General features: G+C 38.2%; 1 protein-coding gene across 1 annotated transcript; it reads left to right on the forward strand.

Moving 5' to 3' along the window:
• Window positions 1–2,060: 2,060 nt before the first annotated feature.
• LOC308490090 (N-formyl peptide receptor 2-like) lies at window positions 2,061–3,125 on the forward strand (the record flags this gene model as incomplete). The annotated part of the gene is made up of 1 exon (XM_081031884.1): window positions 2,061–3,125. The coding sequence occupies one exon, from the start codon at window positions 2,061–2,063 to the stop codon at window positions 3,123–3,125; it is 1,065 nt and encodes a 354-aa protein (XP_080888010.1).
• Window positions 3,126–14,920: the final 11,795 nt, after the last annotated feature.

Below are 14,920 nucleotides of genomic sequence, written 5' to 3' on the forward strand. Positions count from 1 at the left end.
TGCTACTGGGATCTAGCACAAAGAGGCCAGAGATACGGCTAACCATCTTAGAATGTTCCGGACAGCCCCCCACAACAAAGAATTATGCAGTCTCAAATGTTAGTGGTGACAAGGTTAGGAAACCCTGAACTACATTAAGCAATATCCCATAGAAGACTCGGTGAAAGTGACTGGTGAAAAGAGGAAGAACAGAGAAAGTGAGAAAGACAAGAAGGGAGGGAATGAGGCAAATTGTCATACCAGGGTCTGCTCATCTCCAGGTAACCTTGGGGGAACCTATGAAAGGCAGCACTTGACACTGGCAAATGCAGTGGCTCTGGAATTATTTCTATCTGGTTTCCAGAGCTCACTGCCTCCCCAGACTGGCTGGGCGTGGTGGTGAACACACTGCTGAAATCCCTGGGCCAGATTTTCCCCTTGGTAAAAAAGGGATGACAATGGATGTCTTGCCATATTATTACAAGGATTAAATATGAATAGATGCTGAAAATTGCATTTCTCCTCAGGAGGCAAAATAGCCTAGGCCAAGATGATATGCAAATGTTCATGGCCATAGAAAATAATTGGCTGTTATGCAGAGATTTTTGAATGGGGTTCATGAATGTACATTTTGACAGCCACATTAGACCATTTTGATAAAGTTCACACCACAGTATAAGGAAATTTATCAGTCAAATGTCCTGACCAAGTGGGTCACACAGACATTGGGTTGAATCTGGAGGCAATACTTATTGATGTGATCTGGACTAGAGGCAGACACTACATTTTTGTGCATTCTTAGGAGCAAGAAAATCTATCCCAGAATATCCCAGGCTACACAGAATATCTTCCCCGAGTGTTAGTGTCCAGGATTTGGTCAGGTGCCCACTGCTAAAAGAATCCCATGCAAAGCAGAGGATTCCAGCTACTACTGAGTCTATCAGGATTTGCCTGCAAAGATGGAGAGAAACACCTTCCCAGAAGGGTGAGTAACAAAACAGAATTGGAGTATAGTTAGCAGAGAAGAATGTTGGTTGGGTGGACAACCAGCAATGTCTGTCATAGTTGAGTGTGAAGAAATGAATTGGATTTCAGATCCAGCTGAATTGAAAGCCATCATCTACCATGTATTATATAAGTGATTTTCGGCACATCTCATCTCAGAATTGCTCTGAATATCAATTAATTTTTATGAAATAATAAACATTGTAGAGTTGTATGTAGACCAAAGTGGATCCTCATGAATATAACTAGATCCTACTTAATGTAATAGTCTCTAATAAGAACCCCCACAAATATAACTATTCCTACTACTTTCGTATTCTTTATGCCACAGACACTAAAACTAGACAATGGGTGAAAACCTTTTCATCCCAAGCAGAAGAGAGCTCCATATCAAACACCGACGATGAAATAGAGAGGGTTGAATGCAGAGATAGGCCCTTTTTGCTGACTGCTCCCAGCACAGAATCCACAGAATGGGTAACACATTACTACATATTGCCAGTAACTGTTCAAGATCCTCTTTAACTATACACTCAAACCACACTTTGAAATTTTAACTTAAAGATGAATGAAACAATAGCTCAAGGGTTCTCACAGAGGGAAGGGCCAGGAGCTGGGAGTCTGAGAGTCCCTGGGGCAGGTGGAGGGTGCAGAGCCTGCCAGCACCTATGCACTGAGTCATGGGTGGAAGAAGATGTGACCCTACTGACTCCGAGTCTAGTGCTCCCCTCACTGTTCACGGCTGAAGATGCCGCTCATCAACTTTCTGTAGTCTACACATCTCGCTCAGTACTTGGCTGGTGGACAGGAGCATTGTAACCCTCTTGCTTAACTAATCAGCCTGATAGGTGCAATGCATGTTCGTAATCATGGGAACACGGAGATCTACCCTTTCCCAAGGGGACATCCAAGAGAGTGCCAAATTTACAGTATGACTGGCCACAGGTTCAGTAGAGTGGGTATCCTGTTAGCAGTGGGAGCCATAGTGGAAGGGGTGTGGGCCTGAAAACGGATGCTGTAAGGTGGCTTCACAGCTGAGAAATGGCCATTGTTGAAATGTTTCAGGTGTGGGCAAGATGGAAACCAATTTCTCCAGCCCTCTGAATAGATCTGAGATGTTCTATGAGTCTACCACATACACTATTCTGCAGTACTTCTCACTAGTGGTGTTTGGAGTCACCTTTGTGCTCGGCATTCTGGGCAATGGGCTTGTGATCTGGGTGGCTGGATTCCGGATGGCACGCACTGTCACCACCTTGTGTTACCTGAACCTGGCCATAGCTGACTTCTCCTTCACTGCCACTCTACCATTCCTCATGGTCCCAATGCTCAAGAAAGAACAATGGCCTTTTGGCTGGTTCCTATGCAAGTTTGTTTACAGCGTGGTGGACATAAACCTGTTTGGAAGTGTTTTCCTCATTGCTTTCATTGCTCTGGACCGCTGTATTTGTGTCCTGCATCCAGTCTGGGCCCAGAACCACCGCACTGTAAGCCTGGCTACAAAACTGATCATTGTACCCTGGATTCTTGCACTAGTCCTTACCTCACAAATTTTCATCTTCTTGACTATAGCAAGTGATGAAAAAGGGAATACATACTGTGCTTTCTCCTTTGCATCCTGGGGTGACACCCTTGATAAGAGGTTGAAGGTGGCCATCACAGTGTCCACAGCCAGGTCGATCATCCGGTTCATCATTGGCTTCACTGCGCCCATGTCCATCGTTGCTATCTGCTATGGGCTCATAGCTGCCAAGATCCGCAAAAAAGGCATGATGGATTCCAGCCGACCTTTACGGGTCCTCACTGCTGTCGTGGCTTCCTTCTTCCTTTGTTGGTTCCCCTTTCAAATGATTGCCCTTTTGAACACAGGTTGGTCTAGAGAGTCACTTTTTCAGCAGAAGTACAAAATCTTTATTAATCCACTGAGATCCCTGGCATTCTTCAACAGCTGCCTCAATCCAATGCTCTACGTCTTTGTGGGCCAAGACTTCCGAAAAAGACTGATCCACTCTCTGCCTGCGAGTCTGGAGAGGGCCCTGACTGAAGACTCAGCCCAGACCAGTGACACAGCAACCAAATCTGCTTCACCTCCCACAGCAGCCGAGTTCCAGAAAATGTCAGGAGCTGGGGAACATGTGTGAGCTGTGCCTGCTCCTACCCTTCTCCCAGTTCCAGCTTCATCTTTCCTTGGGTCATACTGAGCCAGTCATCTTGAAAAATACTTTGGTGCCCCCTGATTTGGGTGATGAAATGGACATAAGGTACTACTGGTGTCAATTTTGGTTTGAGGACCTCAGCCTATACCCTGGGGAGAGTGGAGGTGGGAAGAGAACAAAGGAAGATAATGGAGTGATGAGGAATTTGTAAAACTTAGACGATAAGAGTATATTAAGGGGAAAACTTTGGTGTTTCACCATAAAATGTTTGCTGTACGGGTTTTCTTAACTATTTTGTTTTATCTGACCTCATATGTTTCCTATTCCTAGTTTAGTAGTGGTTTTCTTGTTTTTTAAATCATGAATAGTAATTGGGTTGTGTCAAATGCATTTTCTGTATATATTAAGATGATCATATTGTATTTACCCTTTCATTTACATCACCATAAATTATATTTGTAATCCTAGAATTAACAACGCTTGGCCATGATGTACTTTATATGCTTATAACTAATCTCACTAGATTGGTTAGAATTTCTGCATTTATAGTTATGTAAAAATGGGTCTGTTCTTTTACTTTCCTCCTATGTCCTTGTCAGGTTTTACATCGAAGTTATAATGGCCTCCTAAAAAGACCTGGGAAGTGATTCCTCTGATTTTATTCTCTGAGGTCATGTCTTTCATAAATGTTCAGAAAAGTTCACCAGTGAAGCTAGTTGGATCTTGGGTTTTCTTTATGGGAAAGCTTTTACTAACAGGTTCAATTTATTGAATAGTTATTGGACTAGTCAGATTTTCTATTTTCTGTCAGTTTTAGTAAATTGTAACTTTCAACGAATTTAGCCATTTCATCCCAGCTGTCAAATTTATTGGCATGAAACAGTATGATAACCGTATGGAGTCCTTCAGGTAATGAGAATGTGTGGGGATAGAGCCCCAAAGAGCAGTTTCCAGGTTCTCGGCCTCACATAGAAAGGTGCTGACTCAGATAGTAAATGGCCATCAACTGTGATTGGATGGCCATGAGCTGTGGCTAGTTGGCCGTCAGCTGTAACCAGTGAGCCATTGGCCACTAATATAACTGCTGTGGCTATGCTAGCAGAAAATGGGGGATAGCAAGAAGATGGTGGCTGACAAGCGTGGATTGCTGTTAGGAGGGGGGTTGCAGATCGTATGGCTCCTGTTTCCTGTGTCTCCAACCCAGCCTCCAGCGAGAATACAGTGCTGTGACTCCCCTACTTATGGCTCTGTGGGTGCTCCTTTTTGGCCTCACCATGTCCTGCGTTCTTATGTGGGGAGTGGGAGCAGAGACCCCGCAGGCCATCCCGCAAGACAGAATGTAAGCTATGTGAAGGCTGCGATTGGGTCTGTATCGTTCACTAATGGATCCTGATACTCTATGTGTAAAATAATGCCTGACATGTGACACATATTCAATAAATAGTTATTGAATTAGTGAATCAGTAAACAATAATATCACCCAGATATCCAGTAGAACTTTTGATGTCTAGTTAATTACTCTGACCCTCATATCATGAATTGGGCCATGTCAGTGACTTCTCACCCCTATGTAGTTTACATTTTTATGAACAATTTAATTTTGAATTTGTTTCAAATAAAGTACTCTAGCTGTTAACTAATGACACTTTATTTTTAAATAAATCTATCCACAATAGTATGCATCCTTTTTTCTTGTTTTGTGCAAATAATCACTCACAAATTGTTCTTTATTGTGTAACATACATTCCTGGCTCATTGGCAAACACTTCCCCAACTAAAAAGGAAAATCAAAACTCAAAATACCTGTTAGGTATTCTTATCAAAAATCCTTTACCCAGGACACTAGAGTTTGGGCGATGAGCACACAATGCAATATAGAGGTGTATTATAGAATTGTATACCTGAAACTTATATAACTTTGTTAACCTATGATACCACAAGAAATTTAATTTTTTAAAAAATCCTTCCTTCATCCACTGTTTCACAGTCATCCTTCTTCTCCCTTCCCCTCATGTCACACCTAAGGTTTTTGCATTCCAATGCAGTTTACCCATTTCACTTGCATTCTGGACTCCTAGAAATGCTTTCTTACTCCTCAAGAAATGTGTACACTCCAATATCCATCTAAGGTGGCCATAGAAAATAAGAAACAAGTAAAATAAGAATTGCAAGAGGGCAAAGCCAGTAACCATAAAGAACAGTGTACATCTTCTGGATAGGAGAACCCATGGTTCCAAATTGGCTAATAAGTAATTTCCTCCACTGCCAGGGAATTCTTACTATTCCTGCCAACTGGTCTTGGTTAACTGCAATCCAACAGTACCTGCTACATCCTCTCCACCTTTCTGTTCTTCATTGGAAATTTTAATTGTGGGGGCCCCATTCCCACTGCCCCATTATATATTGAGGATTCTTTGAAGTGTATGGAATGCTTACCAAGAAGAAAAACTTCGAGACCTGATTGAGTCAAAAACCCCAAAATAAAACTTTCAGGCTGTCACTCTAGAATAGGATGGAACTACTTCTGTTTGGGGAGAAGTGTATACAGGGATGTTGACCAGACAAAGGAGGACTCACTTGCGGCAGACTCACAACTTCCTACCCAGTATTCATCCTCCTCAGTCCTTAACCAGAAGTGTGTGGAAATTCATACCCCTAAAACGATATCTTTCAGCCATCCTTTCAGCTAGATGCAGGTCGTTTCTCAGCAATGAGGTGCAATGTTTGTATCACATTAGTCCATAGCTTCCTCATTCCTTTTAATGTTTGTGTTGTGTTTCATTGGATTGATGTGACAAATTTAAATCAGTGATATATTAATGAGCATTTGTTTCTAATTGCTTCTCTGGCCTTTGACTAATACTCGTTGTAAATTGTTTCTAATCTTTTGCTGTTATCAACATTGCTACTATGAATAACTACACGTCCCTTTATGTGTGTGGGTTTATTGAAAGATAAAAGAGAACACATTATTTAGTTGATTTTCTTGTACATATCTATTGCTGGTGCTATAAAGCCCATTGCTACCAGTCTCTTAAAAAGACAACTTTTCTTGGTCTATAAGAAAAATCAATACACTGCCCAGGGGAAAAAATCCAATTTAAAAAAGTTTATTTGGGTGTGACAGTGGCATTACGGCTATTCTTTTTAAAATCCTTATGTGTTTAAGTAATTTATGATAGATTTTCAAAAATTTGCTTTAAAACATTCCAGAGTAGAAAAATAATTGTGGAAAAGTGTTTACAGTTGATGAAGATGATGACTCATAGTATTTACTTTGTGTATACTTGAAGTTTCTCTTAATATTTTTTAAGAATCTCCTATACCCAGCAACCCCACATACCCTCAATTATATGTATTCTTGTCCAATAATGTGCTCACATGTTCGTTGCAGAATTCTTCATAGTAGCCCCAAACTGTAAATAACTCAAGTTTCTCTACAACAGAACAAACAAGTTGTAGGGTATTCTTGTAGTAAATTACTATTCAGCAATAACTTAAAAAAAACAAACAAACCACACCAAAAAAACTACAACAAATTTTAGATATCTTGAGAAAATAAGACATAACAGAGTATTTACAGCATGATTCCATTTACATTTAAATTTTAATTAAACTTACAGCTTAGGGGTACCTCACTTTGTAGTAAAACTATAAAGTGATGAATTGACTACCACAATAGTCAAGATAGTGGTTAGACTTGGAAGGAAGGGAAAAGTGAGGAGGAAATGTTGTGGCCGGTGGCTTCTGGAGTGCTGACAGTGATCTGTTTTGACTTAGTAGTGGTACTTGGGTGTTTCTTTTACAAACACATTGATCTTCATGTTTATCTTTTATTTATTTTTTTCCCTGAGGTTTGCTGTAGTCCACATTTGAAAATTAAAAATAGTTCCATCCAATTTAGGTCCTTTTTCCTTTATACCAGAAAAGCTTCATAGCTTCTGGAATCAGGTTGCTAGAAGAGCAACCCATTCAAATAGACACTGCAGGTTCTCTACGTTGGACTTATTAGGACAGGGAGCTGACCAATCAAAGGCGGCAGCAGCAACAGCAAACAATCCTGGCATGACTGGCTTTAGTGTCTGTGTCAAGTGCTAATGAAAACCAACTCACCAGAAATGGAGCGCCACCTTGGGGCTGACACACAAAGCAAGGAAATGGAGTCTCATCTCAGCCTCATGACCTCATTGGGAGAGAACCTCTAGAAAAGTTTCTTTTCCCTGTGAGCCACCCTAGAGTGATGTCTAAGGGCATCTGAACAGGAACTTTGTTTTAAAATCCAGAAAGTCCCCTTCATTCCAAAATGTACATTCCAGAGACCGGAGAGTCTGAAGATCTCTCCTGTTATCTCATCCCACCCCGAGTTACCACTGCTACTAAAGAAAATCCGTGTAAATGTTTCATGGAACGCTCAGGACTATCCAACTGCGTTTTTCCCTCACATTCCCACCTCACACCTCTCCCAGCTGCGACTGCCATCTAGGTACCCGTTTCCCAAATGCTGACCTACAAATGATGCTTTTCTATTAGTATCACTTGGGGAGGCATGTTTAAAATATGGGTTAGGCACCCAGACACGTCTGGTGCAGAATGCAGAAATCTGTTTCTTCACAAAGCTCCCTGGCAACTGTGATGTGCAACCACATTCCCCTATTAGCTGAATAAATGCTTTCTTCACAAGAAAATAAGAATATCAGACCTTGGAAACATAGATCTAGGTTTATAGTCCACACCCAAGAACAAATGGTCTTCTCCATATGGGGCTAGTGAGGCAGCCATTGGGAGGGGGATGTGAGCAGAAGCGCAGTTAGCAAAATAAATCTCTACAGAAAGGTTGGCGTCTCCAACACCTTGATCAAGTCCCTCTGGAGCTACTCTGGTCTTGATGTGGCAGATGTGGACAAGTGAAGTTATCAATATTCTATCCTTGTGAAAAGAGAGGCTCTCAGAACAGTTAACAGAATAACTAATTAGAAAGAAGTCTCCTCCACCCTTTCCACCTCCAAGCTCTCATCCTCCACAATCATGTGAGCCAACACCTCATAATAAATCATACACACATACACACAGATCATATTGGTTCCATTTCTCTGGAGAACCCTAATATATTAAACAATTGCTAATTTTGTTCAGTATAATGATATGGTGGCCAGTCTCTTTAAATCCTTATCTGTCACAGGTACATATTAAAGAATTAAGGAGGGAAATGATATATGATATTTGACTAGAAATATTCCTGGGAAACAAAGAAAGAAAAAGCAATCAGAGATTAGCAAAATGTTTTAAATTTTTGAAGCTTTCTATTTTTGCATGTTTACATTTGCCATTTTAATGTCTTTTAAAATACTCTATGACCCAACAAATTCACACCTAAATATATATCCTATTAAAAACTGTGTGCCTCTGAACACTAGGATACATAATATGTGAGGGGAAAACAGTTGAACAGTGTGCCCAAGAATATAAAATGTTTATATATTTCATAACGGTCCAAACTGGAAACAAGCCAAAGGTCCACCAAAAGGATAAACAATTGTAGCATATTCCTAAAATGAATTACTATACAGCAATAAAAATGGTTGAACCAGCCTGCAAAACAGGGATGAATCTTACGGTCATCATATTAAATGAAAAAGAGCCACCAGAATAGAAATGTTGTATTTCAGTTGCAGTTTCTAACAAAATTAAACTATACTGCTCAGGTACGCATAATTAGGTATTGAAAGGATTTTTAAAGGGATTTGTTACATAAAAGTCAAGACAGTGATCACAGCTAGGGGAGAGATTTGATATGTGAAGTATCTAAAAAATACACATGGCTGGCTGACAGGCTTCTGGTTCAGTTTCTATTTCTTGACCTGTGTAGGGACACATTTGTTTAATTCACTTTTCTGTACATTTGTAACCTTTCACAATAAAAGGTTTATTTATTTTTTAAATAAATTAATCTCATGTCCCTTCCCCTTTACACTAAAAAGCCTCATAGCTTTTGGAATCCAGGCTGCCCTAAGTAGGGCAACCTATTCATGTCAGAGCTATGTTATCTAAAATTGGGCTTATTAGAAGAAATATGGGGGATCAAAAAACAGGAAAAGCTCAACGAACTGTGGTGTTGATGCCACTCATGTTACCTTCATTCATCCAAGAGCTAATGAAAACTCCCGTCAGAACACTCTCCACCTAGTGGTTGCCTGGAGCTAAAACACAATTAAGGAAGTGCAAGTTTTGCTAAATCTCACTTCATCGTTGGGAGACTGGAGAACTTGCTTACTTCCCTGTCAGCTTCTCTAAAGGGAGTTTTCTACAGCCCTCTGAATAAATAACCTTCCAAGAAATCCAAGATATTCTCATCTACCCAATATATTCCAGACACTGGCCCTCTCCTCAACCCTATTATTAGATAGAAAAAAAAGTTATAAATGCTTTACAATCTTTGGACAGTTTCTGTTGTACTTTTCCCCTCATATTCCCATCTCCTCCACTCCACTGCCTCCGAATACCATCTGTGGTGGAGTTTCCATGTTGATCTCTAGTGTGGCACAACAAAATCAGCTAGGGAGGTAGTTGAAAGTACAGATTAAGAAACTACATGTTCCATTATACAGTCAAAAAGACAAAAGAAATCCCGTCATTTGCAACAACACAGATGAGCCTTGAGGATGTTAAGCTAAGTGGCATAAACCAGAAAGACAAATACTGTATGATCTCATATGTGGAATCTAAAAACAAACAAAACACCAAACTCATAGTAAAAGAGATCAGATTTGTGGTTACCTGACATGGGGGGTGGGGGTAGTGAACTTGGGAGGAAGATGGTCAAAAGGTAAAAATGCCAGTTATAAAATAAATAAGTACTAGGGATCTAATATACAATATGATGACTACAGCTAACACTGTTGTATGATATATAAAAAAGTAAATCGTAGGAGTTCTCATCACAAGGAGAAAAATTTTTTTTATTGTATCTGTAAGATAATGGATGCTAACTAACTGAGGTAATCATTTACAATATATAAGTCAAACCATTATACTGTATGCCTTAAACATATAGTGATGTATGTCAATTACATCTCAATAAAACTGGGGTGGGGGGACGAAACTATCCAATGTAAAAAAGCTCCCCAGCCCCTAGATATTTACTCAAGAAAACAAAAAACATACTTCAACAAAAAGATTACAAGAAAGTTTATAATAGCTTTATTCATAATAACCCCAAACTGGAAACAGCCCAGAGTCCGTGTGGATAAACTGTGGTATATTCATTTATGTTTTCCACAATTTTCTGTATGTTATACTTCACAATAAAAAAAAGGCTAAAGAAAGGTAGTATAGGGTGTTTGTGATCTGTAAAAGCATTGTGTAGAAGGCAAATGTTAACTTCAGTCTCTACTATTCTTTTATATACAGGGTACCACGCTAAGTGAAATAAGTCAGACAGAGAAAGACAAATACCATGATTTTACTTATATGTGGAATCTAACAAAACAAAATAAATTCAGATACAGAGTATATTTTGATGGTTGCCAGATTGGGGGGGGGATGGATGAAGGTGGGGAAGGGATAAAGAAATACAAATTGACAGTTACAAAATAGTCATGGGGATATAAAGTACAGCATAGGGAATGTAGTCCATCGTATCGTAGTAACTATGTATGGTGTCAGATGGGTACTAGATTTATCAGGGGATCACTTGGAAGTTATAGAAATGTCTAATCACTATGTTGTATACCTGAAACTAATACAATTTTGTATGTAATTGAAAAAGAAAAAAATTATTTAAGAAAAAGAAACCCTGCTGGAAGGTATATCCCACAGGGTGGCAAAAAAAGTTAAAAGATACACACAAATAAAGAAAACTTGATACATATTGAAGAATAGAAACATATAAAAGGTACACCTAGAGAATAGCACAGATTTTGGAATTATCAGACAGGGACTTAATTATAAAAATGCTGAAGGATTTAGTGGAAATGGTAGACCATGTGTGTGAAGAGCTGGGAAATTTCAGCAGAGAGAGAGAGAAATTACAAAATAATCAAATGGCAATTGTAGAAATGAAAAATACAATATCCGATGTCTTTAACAGCAGATTGAACTCAAGATCAAGAACGAGTGAGCTTGGATTTAGATCAATGGAAAAAACCAAAACTGAAATATAAAAAGGAAAAAATAAAAAGAATCAAGTATCCATGATCTGTGAGAAAACATCAGATGGTTTAACAACAAAAAAATCAGTAACAATATAGGGAGATTTAAACATGATCAAATGACCTAACTGGCATATACAAAATGCTACACCCAACAGCAGCATAATACACAACCAAATTCTTTTCAAATGCTGGGTTATAAAATGTCTTAATAAAAATCAGAGGCTTTATTTAAATCACGCAAAGTATACTCTATGACCACAACGTATAAATTAGAAATCAATAATATAACTAGCAAATGCCCAATTATTTGAAAATTAAATAACATAAACAACTCATGGGCCACAGAAGAAATTGTAAGGAAAATAAGAAAATATTTTAAATAATGAAAATCAAACATATCAAACTTTGTGATTTGCAACTAAAGATAGTAGTTAAAGATAAAATTTTTACCTCTAAATTCTTTAGAGAAAAAAAGGTGTAAACTCAATGACCTAAACTTACACCTTAAGAAACTAGAAAATGATCAAATTAAACCCAAAGGAAGTATAAAGAAATAATAATAAGAAAAGTGGAAATAAATGAAACAGAGACCAATAGAGAAAAATCAACAGTCAAAAGGTAGGTTATGGTATCAATAAAATTGATAAACCCCTAACAATACTAATCAAGAGAGAAAACACAAATTACCTTAGGAATGAAAAAAGGGCCATCATTACATAATGATCCTAAATACATTAAAAGGATATTATAGTTTTGTCACTATTATTTAATAATTTAGATGAAATAAATTCCTTAAAAAGCACAACACATGAAATTGACACAAAGAATTAGAAAATCTAAATAGTACAATACTAAGAAAGTGAATTCCTAATCAAATACCATAAAGAAAACTCCAGGCCTGCATTGCTTCACCTGTGAATTCTATCAAACGTTTCGGGAATAGCACCAACCTTACAACAAACTCCCAGAGCACAGAAGGAAACACTTCAGTTTACTTTTAAATACACCCGTTCAATATAAAACTTGTGTTTAAAAAGGAATGTAACTTGTAGAAACTGGAATCAAGATTAATATTAACTTATCTTTTAGGTTAACCAACATTCAAGAAAAGTGGTTTGTCTTTTTGGGCATGAGAGATCAATATTGGAACTGTTTGTATCACGCAATTTTAAAGGGAAGCATACTCTGCACTTCAGTGGTTTTGCATAGGTAGGTTTTCTTACACTGAGGCTATACCGGAAAGAAACATACCTATTTTTTTAAAGCAATAAATAAATAAGTGGAAATTTGCAGTAAAGCAAAAATGAAGTCAAGTAATTTAATTCTTATTGTTCTCAAAATCTCCGCATAGAGATTGCTGATGTGTGTGACCAGTATATGGTTGTTCTGACTTTACTGTCAGACATTTCATGAAACCCTAAGGTGATTAAAAACAATGGAATGACACTATGAAATCTTACTGTTCAAATACAACTGGTTCCTTTATTCCAAAGTACTTGAGGCATACTTTTTGTCACTTGGGTATTACAGTGAAAATGAAAGTGACAGTGATGTGTTGTTTTATTCACGTGCTAATACTTTTTGAGGTTGTAATATATTTCACACAAAGGATTATCTACTATATGTAAGATAGAAAAAAAAATTACTAGTCTCATATCCATCACCAAGCTCAAGAGAGAACACTCAACACTGCTGGAAGCCTCTTCCAAGCCCTTCTCTGAGCAAGCACCCTTTCACCATTTCTTCGGTTTCTTCTGGGATCTTTTTCTTCTGTGCAACCTCCTCTTCTGATTTAGGAACAATCTGCTCTTTCTCAGAGAGGACCGCCTCAGCGTGGCACGGGGAACTCATGCATGGCTTAATCTGCCCATGAGCTCGGTAACTTCCGCGCTCCATCTTAGGAGCGTTGTTCACCTCCAGTAGCTGTGCTCAATAACCACAGTCTACATTCAAACCCTTACGTTCAGCATTACTTTCTGCATTTTAAAGTGTGTGCAGCAAAAATTCTGCACTCTTTTTGGGCCACCAACACTGCGTTCAATCCCACTGCTTGGCCTGGGCACACTTACCAACTCCACCATTGTAACGACAGAATGGCACACATTGCTCCTATAACATGACATCCTTTAGATAATTAGTGGCTTTCTGGGTATACATACCCTTGATGGCCTGGTGAATTTCATAAGTGTTCTTAAAATGAACGTGAAGATTTGGAACTCTCGATGTACGTGATTTTATGGGGTTCTCTGGGTCAAGCAGCTAGCAAACCATTTTCAGAAGTTACTTCAGGTCGCTTACGGGAAGAGTGTATACTGTTTGTTTTCTATGATCAGATTTCTCAGTTAACACTGTATTTGTGAGATTCAATCATACTGATAAATATAGTTCTATGTCATTTCTTTTCACTGTGATATAGTGTCCCACTGATGAACACGTGTTTTTGCCTTTGCATATGTAAAAATGTACAATAAACAGCTAACCTTTTTTAAAAGGGTAACTAGTCTTATTCCTATTCCATGTTCACGAATGAGCAGAGAATAGAATTTCAACCCTTTCAGAAATATTGGAAAGACAATCTCATACTTTCCTCTATGCCTGTGAGTCTCCTCATCCAAAAACATAGGTAGATGGTATAGTAATTTGTACTACTTCAGTAATGATGCTGCATTGTTATAAAGTACAAAAGTTAGAATTTTTATGGACAATCTACAAACTAAAAATCACCTGACTTACTTTGTTGAGTATACCTTTCAGTATGGTTTGACTTCTGGAACCATGTTAATGTTTTGCAAACCAAAAATAAATAATATCAACAAGCATTGGTAGAAAAATTCTAAAATAGAATACAAATAGAAAATATCTAATTATACATTATTCATAATCACATCAAAGTGATTTTAAAAACGGTCCCAAGCAACTTTTCAACACAGTATTTTAACTATATACTTTCATATTTGAGATGAAAAGAACTATAAAAGAATATTAACCCTAGTCAATAAGTTTTTTCACAACAGTATGAGACAGCTACTCTGAAATTCCTTTCTGTGTAATGTGGGGATTGAGAAAATACGTATTTTTAGAATAATGGGAGAACAGAGTAACAAATATGGAGAGGGTGAAGACTGAATCCAAGCTGTTGGATTAAAATGAGAATTATTGTGTGATTCATGGTTATATAGACACGTACACATATGTACACACATGAACACACAGATATGTATGAGTATGTGTGCTTCCTACTTCTGTCCACTGAGACAGCGTAAAAGCAATGACCTCAGTAGTAATGAGTACATCTAGCAACCTGACCTTGGTTTCTGAAAACAACTCTGTACTTTAAAAACCTAGGATTCCTTGGAGAAGTCACTGATTCCAGTACTGGAGGGGACCAGGAAGACAAAGGAGCCTGGATAATATTCTTGAACCAAAAACAAGTGCTCACAAAACAGTGGGAACATGTCAAAAAAATATAGAGGCCAACTTGACAGGAATTGCCCTGGCCAAATCTAAGGAAATATGAGCGCAAAACAATGATAGCAAAGATAATAAACCAGTGAATAACTCTTGAATCCACAATGACATTTAAAAAAATAAACAAATAAGCAAATAAATGGGGGAGAAAGGAAAGCTAGT

This window comes from Rhinolophus hipposideros (genome assembly GCF_964194185.1).
Source record: "Rhinolophus hipposideros genome assembly, chromosome: 21".
NCBI classification, from domain to species: Eukaryota; Metazoa; Chordata; class Mammalia; order Chiroptera; family Rhinolophidae; genus Rhinolophus; species Rhinolophus hipposideros.